The 14,561-nt window shown below is 41.4% G+C and overlaps 1 protein-coding gene across 3 annotated transcripts in view; it reads right to left on the reverse strand.

The window, feature by feature from the left end:
- Positions 1-14,561, reverse strand: part of LOC139692379 (leucine-rich repeat-containing protein let-4) — a 521,846-nt gene that overhangs the window by 21,722 nt on the left and 485,563 nt on the right. For all 3 annotated transcript variants that reach the window (XM_071590539.1, XM_071590540.1, XM_071590541.1), the window contains one exon: positions 570-1,380. In XM_071590539.1, the coding sequence (XP_071446640.1) occupies positions 570-1,380 (811 nt within the window). The remainder of the gene's footprint in view (positions 1-569; positions 1,381-14,561) is intronic.

Raw genomic sequence — 14,561 nt, forward strand, 5'->3', positions numbered from 1 at the left:
ATAATAACATTAGAAGAAAATGAAATAGAAACGGAATGAAGTGCATAGATGACAGAAACACAGCAATTACAAAATTAATAATTATTGACCTCATGGTGCCACACACTGGTGAAACCATGGTCATCAATAAATTTTAATTTTAAAATTGCTGCTTCTGTTTTCTATACAATGGAGAAATTCCATCGAGTAATGGTGAAAAGTGTCTTATGCATGTACTGCAATAAAAATCATTAGGATTTGTATTAACACATGGTTAACTAAAAATATATTTTGCATTTGTAGTCTTATCTTGAAAAAGCGAACATATTATTTCTAAAAATATTCTCTAGTTCTCATTCTGCTTTGAACTTAAGTCCTTTTTCTTTAGTATCCAATTCTCTACTACTAGACCAACCTGGCTTCTGAAGACAAAGGAAAGACATCCTTAGGAATTTGAATTACCACAGGCGTGAAAAAAGTGTCCATCATTTAATGGATTCTGTTATTTCTCCTTTTAAGTTTTTGACTCACTACTTCAGTTGCAGTATTACTGATAGTTCAGATCCAATTTTGAGTTGAAGTCTACTCACTTGTCCGGTCCCTTGAAGGCCCCTGGCTCAATGATGGCGAGCTTGTTAGCATAAAGCGTGAGGATTTCGAGGGTATCTAGACCCTGGAAGGCGCCGGCCCTGAGGGAGGAGATGCGGTTGTGGTTTAGGTTGAGGATGAGCAGGTGGTGTAGAGAGCGAAGCGCAGGCGAGGGCACGGAGCCGAGGGCATTCTGCGAGAGGTCGAGTTGCGTGAGGGCGCGACCCACGGATGAGAGGGCCGCCTCCTCCACCACAGCCAGGCTGCTGTTGTGAATGGTGAGGTGGCGGATGTCCAGACCCAGAAATACGAATGCCTGCAGCTTGGGCAGCAAGTTGTGGCGCAGCTTGAGATAGTAGAGCACCACTCCCTGGCGCCCCTTCAGCGTGTCCATCGCCCTACTGATCTTGGAGGCATCCGTGAACTCGCAGATTAGGTCCAGACCATTCTTCTTGACGGTGCAGGCGCAGGGTTGAATATCGGCATGTGCGGGACACTGCGAGTAGGCAGGGGAGGAGCCGGAGGAGGAGGATGGAGAGGCGTAGGTGCGCAGAGAGGGCGAGGATGAACCGCCACTGGCCCCCGCGACCTCCGCGGCCAGGGCGGCTGCCAGCAGCAGGCGAAATACCAGGGGCACGGAGGTGGTCGCCGTAGTCCGCCGCCTCCGCCTTGCCATCACTCCGCCCGACTGGATGGGCATAGCGCATCCGTTGCGGTGGTGGTATTCGTCGACTCGCTCGCAGGGGACGAAGTTAGAGGGCGGTGGTTGACCCCGTCCCCCCCCTCCCGGCCGTTGCCTTCGTCCAAGGGGCCCTGCGTAAAGGAGCAAACAGAAAAAAATATTTTCATTAAATTCAGATATTAGGCATGTCGAGTTACAATTATCTGAGGCCCTTCTGATCTGATCCGATCTGAGGCATGTCTTGCATTCTTTTCTCTATCAAACGCATTTATTTATTCCCATTCGTGTATTTCACGATGCCCTCATGATTTTCATGCTGCAGGCATATGTTTTCTATTTGTTTATTCTAAAATACTAAGGTGTGGGAGATTGCGTTGCAGATGAAAGTGCATTTATCGTTTGTGTGAAGTTCTCTCAGGTTTACTGCCGGATAACGAAATTAGCGGTCAACGTTTCGACATCTAACTCTGTCGTCGTTCACAGCGCTTCGACTGAAACCGAGAGAACTTCATCCATACCATCCGGCCAGAAACATCAGATCTTTCAAGTTTGCTATTGTTGAAATTAGCGTCACTTAACAAGTTACAAGCGGTAAGCAAATTAGTCCAATCATGTCAAAGCACTCATTAATCTAAGTTTTCTTAACATATGTTTGTACACGTTACTCATATATGGCCTTGAATGTGATCACTGCCACTGTTAGCATGTATCGATATAATTGTTGGATGTACTTAGAGTTGTCTATTTGTTTAGTCTCTTCTTTGGATCAATGGAATATATTTTTCCTCCCACTCTCTTACTCTCTCCCTTCATACTCAAATACTCTCGCAGTATCGAAGTATCTAGTCACTCACTTCCATTAATATCCCTCGTATCATCTCTCCTATTGGTGATCAGGATCTATTGTGCATGTTTTCCTTCGGGCAACTGGCTGGCGGAGCGTTACTACGAATCCATCAAGGGAAGATTTCATTTCTTCTCCCAATAATGTCGTACGCATCTCTCCGAAGGACACCTGGGATGTCCCACTCAGACATTCTCGGAGCACTGTATGTTTTTAAGCTTACCTTCGACAACCAATTGCTATCATTTTCAGTGGTGGAGGGGGGTAAGTGGGTATATTGTTTCATCCTATATTAAATCTGCAGCAACGTCTCCAACCTCAAGACTTCGGAAGAAAGATAGGTATGCTGAGCTGGTGTTACAACATTTCGGGAAAACCACATACTTTGAGTGCCCCGTACGGAACCTTTTGTTCATTAGGTTATGTGTGCAAAAGTACCCAAATTTGTCGTATAGTCATTGTAAATGCTAGTCTAACCCTATAGACAAAGCCCACGAAGTGCGAAATCTGGTATTGGAACCTTTACTCTGGAAAAATGCTCGTGTAATGGTTCCATAATGATGTTATGGTTCACTTCTTATTCTAGTTTTAGTTGCAGATTAACCATTCTAAATCATGGCCACCTTTTTAAAAATTTTGGGTGGGGTGTGGTATTTACCGCGCTGGATGGGTTAAGGATTGACTCGAAAAACGAACGGATTTAGTTCGGCATTTGCCTGCCCTTATGATACATGCGCGCGTTGTCGCTGGGTTTAACTCATCGCTCCCAATAATTGTTACAATCACTCAGCAATCTCGACTATCGCTTCACATACAACACACTCTCGTGGTAGTTTGATCACTATTCATGGATTTTCTCTCCCCGAGGTCTCTTTAGCCTCTCTTCGCTGTTAAGAATGGAAAGCAGTTTAATTGTTGTAGTTATAACTTAATTATCTGCTACATATAATTTAACTGTTATTTAGGGTACCTAATGTCGCCAAATGTATTCAGGTTTATCACTTAAGGGGGAAATTTGAATTCATATTCTTCAAGAAATTTCGTTTCTCTGTGCCTCTCAATCAAGTGCAAATCCAGTGGGTTTTCGTGGGGGCCACATCCCCCATTAGATGCCTTTGATTGTATATATTTTATTCGATTCCAATGAATTGTGAAAATATTAAGGAAAAAATTGAATTAAGTTGAGCTTGAACAGAACTGTTACATTTCAACTGTGACTTTTAGTCATCTCCCCCGCATTGTGTCGTTGTGGTCTGAATGGGCCTCCACGAAAGTCGATCCTGGATGCGCTGGTCTCTCTCTCTCTCAGAGATGACTTCGTCATGATTCCCAATTTAATTCCACCTACAATTCCCAATGCAATGAATATCGTCGGGAGAGTTGCCGAGTGAAGGGTTGGGATAGTTCGCGGGAGTTGATCCGGAACAAACCATGTGTGCAATCACTTCCCAAGGTCGTGTACGATAAACAACTCTTTCTACAAATCACGAAATGACCTCTCGTATAGTCTCCAGATTATATTCGTCATATGACGTGCGCTAGAGACTTAAAAAGATAAAAAAATCAAATTTGAGAGAAAAGATTAACATGTTGATTAGAAAGCAGATTCGCTTCATGCAATGGAAATACTCGCTTTTACTCTTAACTACACGTACATTCTTGAGCAAATTTGCGAATTGCGAAACCGCACAAAATATTGGTGGAAAAGGGGTAGTCTTACTGCGCAATCTCTATCGTGTAGCTCCAGGAAGGAAAAATATGTGATCTTTTTAGTATTAATGATTGCATAGAGTAATTTTTTAATGCCCTTTCAAATTTTCGAAAATGTTAAGGAAAAAACTGGCTAGTGTTCATTTCTGAATCCCCGTAATCGCAAATAAAGCAGACGCACAAATATGTGCAGCCCTTTTTTTACTGGGCTTGAGAACTTGTTTGCCCTCTAAGTATTTAATCCCATCCCGATTGCTTCCCCTATTAGCCATGCCTAATGCTTCCTGACTCGTTTTTTTTCTCCTCCCATCGCACCACTTCTTTCTATGGGCTCATGTGACAATAGCCTAGACGGTCCGTTGATTACACTGGGAGAATTTGATCCCTGTGGTAATTGGATTTTTAAGAGCTCAGTCAGCCAAGGCTGATTCCCACGGCCCACGCGGAATTTGAGCCTTCTGCCTTTGAATTAGTCTATAGTAACCCGGGCAGAACCAACGGGGTAAAATTGTGAGGTTATTAGAGTGTATTCATTTGCCCATCGGGGTACCAATTATTCTGCAAAGGAAGTAGAGGAATATTTCTGATATAAGGACATGCAAGAAGAATGCAGATATTTTAACAGGGAGCGATGTTATTTTATTTCCATCATTAATCTGGGAGTATGGAATGAATCGAAGAAAATTAAACCAAAATCTAAAATTGTAATAATAGACATTGTGAGGCCCTTATTTTAATCATCCCAAAACTGTGTTAGATGAAATTAATGGCGGACGTGGTTGTGGATTCGATGGTTACAGTATTTATTACTTTGTTATAAAATAATTTGTAAATTTCACAGAATTTCATTTCTAACGACTGGTTTCATCAAATAGACCTTAAGCTCGGCTATTTGATGAAACCCGTCTTGCAAAATAAAAATACGTGAAATCCACTAGTATTTTTCTTATAATTTTACATGTGTATAATGATTCTGTTGGATTACTCGCTTTTGTAATGACTTCATTTGCGAAAAATATTGCTAAGAAGTACGGAATAGCTGCTAGAGAGCGTGTGCACGGAGTTCCAACTGTAATTTCACGTTAATTTTAAACTTTACCGAGTCTTACTAATCACGCCAACCGACTACTTTTTATTTTCGCCATTCATTGAAACAATACTTACTCTGACTTAGACATGAAACAATTGTCCACCGGTATTCACGCTAATATGTGAAGTGAAATATCAGACTTTGTCTGATAGTTGAGAAGTTGACATCCAGTTGGTCTTCATTTATTCTTCATCAACCGGCCTAAATAATCACGTGGCAGTTCAAGGAAGGGGTAGGATTTCGCAGAAAGTTAATAGGAGGCAAGTTGATTTCAGTTAGGAAGCTTAAATAGGACTGGTGAAGTGTGTTGGGGGGACCAATACATGCCCTACATTACTAATTAATTTCGCGAAATGTCAACTCTGTTTTAAACATTTCAATCTGATATAGTTTATACCAGTAATTAAGTTTAAATTATGCACAATTAAATTTTATTTGAATCCTAGCGTGTAGTAGTGTTAGTAAATTCCGTATTCATATGATGATATCGCATAACGATGAAGCTCAGCAAGGAATGAATATCTTTAAAGTAAATGTGAACATTCTCTTGTGAACCGTAAAAATTAGTCACTCGTATTAAAAGATGCGAAATAAAAATTAAATAAATAGGGAGAGGAGCCCCTCCAGTAGACTGATGCGTGAGGAAATTAATCCAGTGCTATGGAGAAACTCACCCTAGTAAATCATCAAAAAGCAATGACCCACGTACTCTGCACCCGCTCGCTCTATGTTTGTTAACGGGAAAGTCAATTTCTCGCCAGGGACAACCACAGGATGCAGACACTACCTGTTAGTGGTTTTCTACCGGTGACTTTAAAGACTTCATAAGAGAGCAACACTATAAGGTACATAGTCACACGACCTGCGGCTGTTTGCGGAAAAATTGATATCTCGCCAGAGACGACCACACGATACAGACATACTACCTGTTAGTGGTCTTCTGCCGGGGAGTTTAACAGCCTCATAAAAGAGCATCACACCCTGTTCACAGGCAATTAAGTGGTTGAGGGGGAAATTAATCCCGCACCAGGGACCAAGTTATCACAATCACACCAGCAGTCACACCAGATTCCCCGAAATTGTTTGCGAAGTTGCTGTTCCAGATGGCAGGGCCCAGCTTCGGGTAGGGGCAGTTACACAAACAAATGACACCACACGACACTATATGCTCTAAGTAGCTGAACTGAAAAGGCTGAAGCGTAAGAAAAGCAGGCGAAGGAGCAACACGAAATATGGGCGTGTGTATATAAATATGTTTATATTAAATGACCACTTATGCGTATTTCAATCACATTGTGCTCATGTTCTGCACACTAAACGGAGATGAAAACTGCATTGTAAAGATGGATTGAATCGGTTGATAAGACACGCGGGGTGTACACGCATAGGAGGGTAGAATGAGACCGGGAGATAAGGGAAGGGGCAAATTAAGGATGAGAAATATGGATCAAAGGTCAAACAACTGAGTGGCCCTTTTTATCAGTGACGAAAACCATTATGAGTGGGGAGGGAGAAATATTCCCAGAAAAAAACAGTCGTTATTTTAAATAAAAAATAATGGGGAGAAAGAGATGAGTCGTCGTTCGTGATCCGAATCGTTATTCACGAACTCTTTTTTCGCTTAAAAAATGTAGAGGCTTCTGTAGAATCATCCTATGGGGAAAAAATATCACAATGAATTAACTAATATAGAAGACATTGATTAAAAGAAAGATTTTTAAGAACTAATGATAGACCAGGAAAACATCAATTTAAACATTGAATCACAAACTGTACAATGCATGTAGGTAGATATAAAATAACTGAGTCAAATGTCACAACCTCAATATAATAAACAAATCGTGAATTTTAACTCAATGACTAGATAACGATGAAATTCCGCAAAGTTAAGGCTTCTATAGAGCACTCTTTTACAAGCTATAAACGACAGCTGAGATTTATAAAAAAAATACCTTTTTCCCCACATTTAACACACGGACTCAATACAATATTTAAAACAGTTAACTTCAGAATTTGTCCCTCGCCTAATATTAAACTGAAGAATCATCCCAGATACACGCAAGACAACATACCCATGGCTGAAAGGCCAGGTACTTTTACTAATTCAACTACGATAATTGCCAAGGATTTTGCATTGGCCAGCTAAAGCATTCCGAGTTCCGAAAAATTTTTGCCCATTATCAATAGGGCACACCCGAAAATATAGCATGGCGCAATACGATATTACATTGGTTTTCACGTCAGAAAGTGTTATACAAGCCTTTGCAATTTACATATACAAAATCTGCTTATGGTAATTAATGGTGCAGCTCTTGTTACTTCCCTAAAGCACGTAGTATGTGAAATTGAAAGTTATATGTTAAATTCACGAATTTTCAGAGGAATCGTAAATAGACTTAAAGCATTGAGAACCGGGCCTTGAATAACTGAAAACTGCTAAATCACAAATGACATTAGATGCTGAATGGCCAACGTTTCTATGGCTGTGTCTGTTCTAATGCGTTTAGTCTACCCCCTGAGAACGAAAGCAAGATTCAGCTATCGAGACGTAGGTAATTAAGCGCACCACCTTGACTTCATTAGTAGCATTCGCTGGGAACTTATGAAATACATATTTCAAATTATTTAGTAGATGTTTATAAAAGCCAACTGATAAGAAGGGGCATAAAACGTATCCATAGCCAGATCCCCGCCCTCTGTGGAACCGTTACATTCAAAACTAATAATGCTGCGTGCGAGGGAAAATATGCCCACAATTGCCACAGTTACGCAGTTTACCGCACTGTGCTAAGTTCTGGACGGCCCTGAAATTTTGGGCACAGAAGAAGACAATACCGAAGCGAAGCCATCTAGTAGATAGTCACCGATCAAATTCTTGCCAGGGAGTCGCAGGGGATTGGAAAGGAGAGGAGAAAATATGCAAACAGAGAGTTCGATTTCCAACGCAATGACGCATAAACGAAGAAACTTTGTAACGAATAAACAAAACCCCATGAATAACTAAGACTATAGCCTTTCCCGCACTTTCGGTTAAGGTGTACCAATAGTTTCGTTAAAAACGCAATCAATTTGGTGGACAAAAAAATTTAAAACATTCATTTCAAAAAATTAAATAAGGGGTCAGGCGTCCTTCCTGTGGATTGATATGTGGGAAAATTAATCCAACGCCGGGGACCAACCCACACAAGTCTATCGCCCAATGCAGTCCTTCACTTACCCTACACACCCTCACGCCCTACGGTTATTTGCGAAAGGCCAATTGTCTCACCAGGGACAACCACAAGTTACAGCATAATAACTGTAAATGAATATCTTCCAGGAAGTTAAAACTTCCTCGCAAAAGAACAGCACGCCCTGGTCACAAGTAACTAAGTGGTTTAGCGGGATTTTAATCCCGCGCCAGGGACCCATTAAACAAAATCAGACTAGTCACATCACACCATGCCACAGTGGTTTGGAAAAATGCTCCAGACGCCGCGGACCAGCCTCAAGAAGGGGCAGTTCGTGTGAAAACAAAGGAAGAAGCCACACGAAACACGAAACTCATAAAAAGAATTCTTAAGCGTATAGTATTTCGATCGCGTAGTGACTGTAACACAATTTCGAAAATATAACCGAAGTTGGAATGAACCAGTAAAGTGATGCAGTATGCAGGAGATGCGAGGAGTGGACTGGGAGGAGAAAAGAAAGTTGCAATTGGTGAAGAGGAAAGTGGAGGTTGACCAATATGGGTGATAGGCGCCCTGTCGACGGGCGCGTAATACTCACGTATCCCAGGCGCGACCTTTTTTTAGTGGGATGTGAATTCAAGGGGATGGGATTGTGTGTTTCGGCGGCTGTTTTGCAGTACGCGGTGGCACGCTCAAACAGAATGATCTGTAGATTTCATGTAGTCCCACTCCCCCCGTTAACCCGCCGCGCCGCTTTCACCTCCCCCCTTAACCCCGCTATCCACCCAACCCACCCAGCCCTTGCCGTCGCCCATCCAACGCCCTGCCAATCTCCGTAAATCTCGTCTCCTCGGTGATCCGAATTTCATCCCATCCCCTACTTCACCCACCCACCGCTCTCTCTTTCCGTCACCCTTCCCTCCAATCCCACCGCTCCATATTATTTCCCCTCGGGATTCGATTTACACCTCTTTCCTCGCGCGGACTCGCCTCCATGCCACCCTCCTCCCCCATACACCCTCCCTCATATCCCTTCACCTTATTCTTTTGCATCGTCGACCCTTTTTCACATTCCGGCGCAAGTCTCCGCGCTGCGCATCAGTTTATTCCACGCAGATAGATATGGGCGGTTCGGAGGAAATAATAGATTATAATCGCATTATACGAATCAATTCAGTGAAAAAATCGGTATTCTGGTAAGTCTGTTTAACCCAAAGATTGGCTAACTTCAGTTCTCTATTTTTATTTATTCAATACCTTTTCTGTTGCAACCTGATGCTTTTCCTTGATTTACATATTTGTTTGTCAATTCTTTTCTACGTGGAATATTTCCTTCTAGTTCCACTTCTCTTTTGCTCCTAGCTAAGTCATTGTGTCTCAGGGTATTCGTGTGTCATCACTGGCTCATCTTTCTGGTTCCTGATTTTATTACAAGCGCTCACTAAAACGAAGGAATCAATTCAGGGTTTCTATCGTATTCATATCAAACGACGATGGGAATCGATATGCGTAGAAAAGAAAATATCGATAAATCATTTTCTAAATCCATCCTAAGCGTCGTGGATCAGATAGAAGTCCTCACGGAAGGCCTACTTAAGCATGTGTCATCCGTTCCTCTAAAAGTGCTCTATCAATTGCGGCCAAGTTTGATACTTAGGTGGAGTACCTGCTGTCCCAGTAAGTAAAATTGTTTGCAGTTGTCTGCCGGTTTAGGGTAGGTTTTTGATGGATCCTGTGCTGCACACTACTTTACTCCTCATCCCTAACTATTACTATACAATAAATCCTTAAAACCCATAAAAAATATTACTACAAACCATTATTTATAGCTTTTCAAGTTTTCTACCTCCTTTTATACAATCCAAAGCGCTAATTCTCTACCTCACTTTCCCAGCACTGTCCTCTCATATTACCATCTTCAGCATTCAATTGCTGCTTTTGACCTGCCTCCACTCTTTCAACCTTCATCGAATTTTTCCCCACTGCCGTCTCTCTTCCCTCACCAAGAACTTCGATTTTTCTTTCGGCACTCATTCTCCACATCTACATCTCAAAAGTCCCTGGGACTGTAATTATCCTCTTGCAGCAATCATCAAGCTATCGAGTTATACCTGACTACCATCCCTACTAAAGAGTTCACTAGTTTTTTTCTCTATGTCTTTAATTAAGGTGTCTGCCATCAACTTCCGTTTCCTTGAAGTAGTGTTAATATACTTAATATTTTACTTTGCTTTATATCCGTTAATGTCTCTACTACTCTGCCCGAAACCTTCCTCCGAAAGCTTTTCTAAATAGAATTTTAAGTGAATTTCGCTACATGTTCTTGTTTATCTATCCCCACTTAATTGTTTATTTTCGTCTTATCTAATGGATTTCATTACCGTCATTTTCTCGTCATTTATTCTGATTCCTTGCCTTTCACACTAATCCTGCAAAGCTCTAACTAATGACTGGAACCCCTTGGCTAACTGGATAACTAAAGCCATGATCATCCACAAGCTTAACTGACCATAGATTCCCTACCTAATTTCACTCCAACCTCCCATGCCTCTCTTACCATTTCCTCTGCATATATGTGAAAGAACAGTTGATTGTGGATATCCCTACGTTACTCCCATGCGTAGAACTACCCATTCCGACTCTTCATTTGCCCCCCCTCCGGTGAAGTCCGAGACATGTATGGTTTCCAGATAATTCGTCTATTTTCTACAATGTACTCTTATTTTAAGTTATATTATTTCCACCGAATTGTTCGGATTGCCCTTGGAAATAGCCCAAATGACACGAATTCCATTAATCGTTTGCTTCAAGCACATGGTGAATTATACATTTATTTCATTAATTGTAATGTATTCAGTGCTCGAGGGCTGTCTGACCTAGTTTTAGCATTGCTTTCGCTGTAAAAACAAGTTTTTGGCATTTTTTGTGTCGGTGCGATCGATCTTCCAAAAAACATCACTTAGGTATTCGATTCGTTAAGCACCGATCCGTTATGACACAACTCCTGTGTGTATTCTCTGCTTTCATTTAATGCACTCCTAGACCACACAACCCTTCCCCTTACCTCTGTGTCTCCTCTCCACCTTGCCCCGCTTCCCCTTTTTCACGCCTTCCTCTCCCAGCGACTGCAACCACCTCTGGGATGCATGGGTGGATCGAGGGAGAGAGAATAGCCGCGGGGTGTTTTTCCCCAGCATTTTTGCCGACCTCCGCCGCGGCAGGGCGGAATCCCTACCGACCTTACCTCCTCCCTTCCCGTGGGGCTATAATTTTTTTAAATGGCCCCCTGATTTAAGAAGTTTTCTCTCACCTCTGAGTAAAAGATTGTTCTGGATCGAATGGGGAAAAACTTGTTCGAAAAAAATTTAAGTTACCATCTGCCTTCCTTCTCGATTAAGTGCCAATTAAGCCCAGTTGTTACTAATTGCGATACACCACAAAAGGGTTTGAGGTAAAAAAAAAGAGGTTCATTGTGCTTGGGTGAGGGATGAGTGGGTTATACTAATTAAATTTTCATCTTTGCGGTAGGAAAGTTACTTTGAAATTCGTACTGTTTGATTGCTGACGACGATATCTATGGTAGGGTGCTTTTCAGTTTCTAAAAGTAAGGCAATTACTTAAAATTTAATATAGTTTGCATTGCTGTTGGAAAAAAGGCTTGAATATTATTATTGTTAATTTTTAGAAATGGCCCTCCCCCAATCTAAATCCGCTACTGCCTCAAGCGCCCATTATTTTCCAAGATAAAAGTCTATAAGGAAGATAAGTGTGCCGCCAATGGTTTCCCAGGAAGTTCTGGTGCCCGAAAAATCACAGTTCAGGTGAAGCTGAGTTACCCAGATTTGTACCCGGTAATCGAACCCTGGCCCTCCTTTCAGTAGTCCAACGCTCTACTCCCGAAATGCCGCGTCCTCCCGTTTTTCAAGAAATCTTTCACATAAAATTTTCTCTTTGTGGAAGATAATATTTTGTATACGTATTTCGTTTGCGTATAAGGGTGACTTTAAAATGGACGAAATGATAGTTCGGATGTTTGCATTTCTTTATTCACGTAAGTCTTGTTTTTCTAATTGTTTCCTATTGTTGGTCAAAGTTTCGATCTTATTCTTAATGTTTAAAAATGGAAGCGAGCATAATTTCCAGAGAATACATGGAGCACTTTGTATTGAATGCTGCTTCACTAACTGTGGCTCCCGTCGTCTTTCGACAGTACCCATACCACTCCTTAGTACCGATAATATATTGTGATAAACTGCGCTTTTTTCCTTGCAATCGCACTTTCTCACAACTACAAAACTATATTTTTGCAAAACAAATTTGATGTGAAAAGGAAAAAAATAATAAATTATCATGGAAAAATTCTCTTTATCATTGAATTATGCTCGAAAATACAGAGAGACATCCCATTTTCTCTATTCAATTACCTTGCGGAAATCGAGTCACCAAAGCTTCGGGGTATAAATTTTAGTGCAATTTTAAGGAAAAGGTTGAAATTATATTATTCACGAATTCCGAAATTTCGTCGCTTTGGCAAGATTGTGTTTTCTCCTTCACACCCAGAATACAGGCTAATCCACTAGACCCCAGGGGAGCCCTTGGCTGAGAAGCATTGCTTTTAAAGGGTACCAGAACTCCTTGCCCCTTATCTCATTTCGCGCTCCCCCGCCGTGTATTCCCTTTGATTTATGCACTCGGTCTTGTCAGATCTTAGGCTAGATACTACTAGCCTTATAAATTTGATAATTACTGGGGCAGTTGGGGCACTGTTTTGCAGAGCGACGACTCAGGCTTCCAGTTGAAAAAAAACGAATGCTCTTCTGAGGGAAACAGCGTCTTAGCTGCGGTAAATTAATTCCTCTCATTAGGAAACTTTTCGAAGAACTTCATTTAGTTCATCTTGGCTGGGTAATCCTTTGCTTGGCTCCACGCTCACGGGATTAGCGGCTCCGGCGGACGTGTAATTGCGTACCCGTTACGGCCCACGTGCATGTCTTAGCACGTCTCTAGTTAGTGTGACTTCATTCATTGGTGCTTACGCGGTCTTTATTTTAACTGTTATTCATCGTCATCACGTTTCGGAAAGGATTTTTTTGCGTGTGCTTCACCGGGCTACTCTCATAATTATTACGATGCTCTCATTGAAATTTTTCTAGTTAAATTCCAAATATTAAAACAATATGAAGATAAAGGTAATGCATATTCATCACTTGGTGACAAAATGCGCAATTTATTTTTCTTGTCCATTGGAAAACAATAAAATTGTGTAATTCAATTGTCGACAAATCACACCAATCGACATGTGATTTCATTGAATTTCCCCAGTCACTTTGGTGAAATTGGCCATGTGTGTAAATCCTGCATCAGCTAATCGAGTTAGAGCAAGTGTGAGCAATATTTCGTAATATTTTTGTGTTCAATGATGCCCAGCGCTGGGGCTGTTTCTGACCCCTGACTTGCGAAAAGAGTTTCCGTCATCCGAGGGTCTTCCCTGTCATTTGAGGTGGCAGATGGGTTCCTACAGGATCCTGAAAAGTAGTTTATTCAATGAACAGAAATCCGTGTCCCTTATGGAATAAATAAATACTTTATTTCAACGCAGAGCCTATTTTTTGGTGGATTTAATTTTGCCTACTGTACATTAGCCGCAGAGAAGCGGCTGTAGACTTGCCAAAAAACATAACATTATCAAGGACCAACATCACCTGCAGTCCTACGGATACTTGGTAGTTATTTGATTAACTTTAACTTTTTAAACCGCAACGATTTTCTATTTTAATAAAACTCTTGAATGCAGTCTAGAACTTAATTCATGAAGCCACTTCACGAAGCTCTTTGAGAATTATTTCCATTGAGGTCACGCACTCCCGTTAAAGTGGGCAGTTGGTTGTTGGGAGTGATGTACTCACTGCCGAAAACATAAAAAAACTGCTCATTTGTGAGGAAAAAATACCACCGTGAATGATCAAGGAGTTTCCTTACTGCGTTAATCAAAAAGTGTAACATGTTAGCTTTATTATTTTTGTCTATGGCTGGCATTCAATGAAGTTTTCATTTTAGTATTTAATACTCAAGGCATTTAGTAGTAGGAGCCTTTGTTTTTAATTTATGCAGTGTATTTGATCTTACGAAAAATGGTTATTATTATTGAAAAGTATTTTCTGATTTTTCTGGTTCAAAAACTATACATTCTTTTTAAGTTAAGAATTTGAATGTAATAATTCATGACAAGAAACTGCTGGAGATGCCGTGACATATTATTATATCATACAGGGTTCGTCCGGAAAATAAGTTTACTGACTCCTGGGCTGGGCGCGCCGCTCCAGGCGCGCCCAGCACCGCTCAGACGGGCTGCGATTGGAGGGGGGTATGTTGGCAAGCGACGCTGAAAAAGGCAGTCGGCTCTGAGCTGTGGTGTAGTGAGGAGCTCTGTTAACGCGAACCTCCACGCTTCGACCCACGTCACGGAACGCGATGCCGAAGTTTTTGGAGCAGCGTTAT

Source organism: Hetaerina americana, unplaced genomic scaffold, assembly GCF_022747635.1.
Source record: "Hetaerina americana unplaced genomic scaffold, ioHetAmer1.1.p SCAF_4, whole genome shotgun sequence".
NCBI lineage: Eukaryota > Metazoa > Arthropoda > Insecta > Odonata > Calopterygidae > Hetaerina > Hetaerina americana.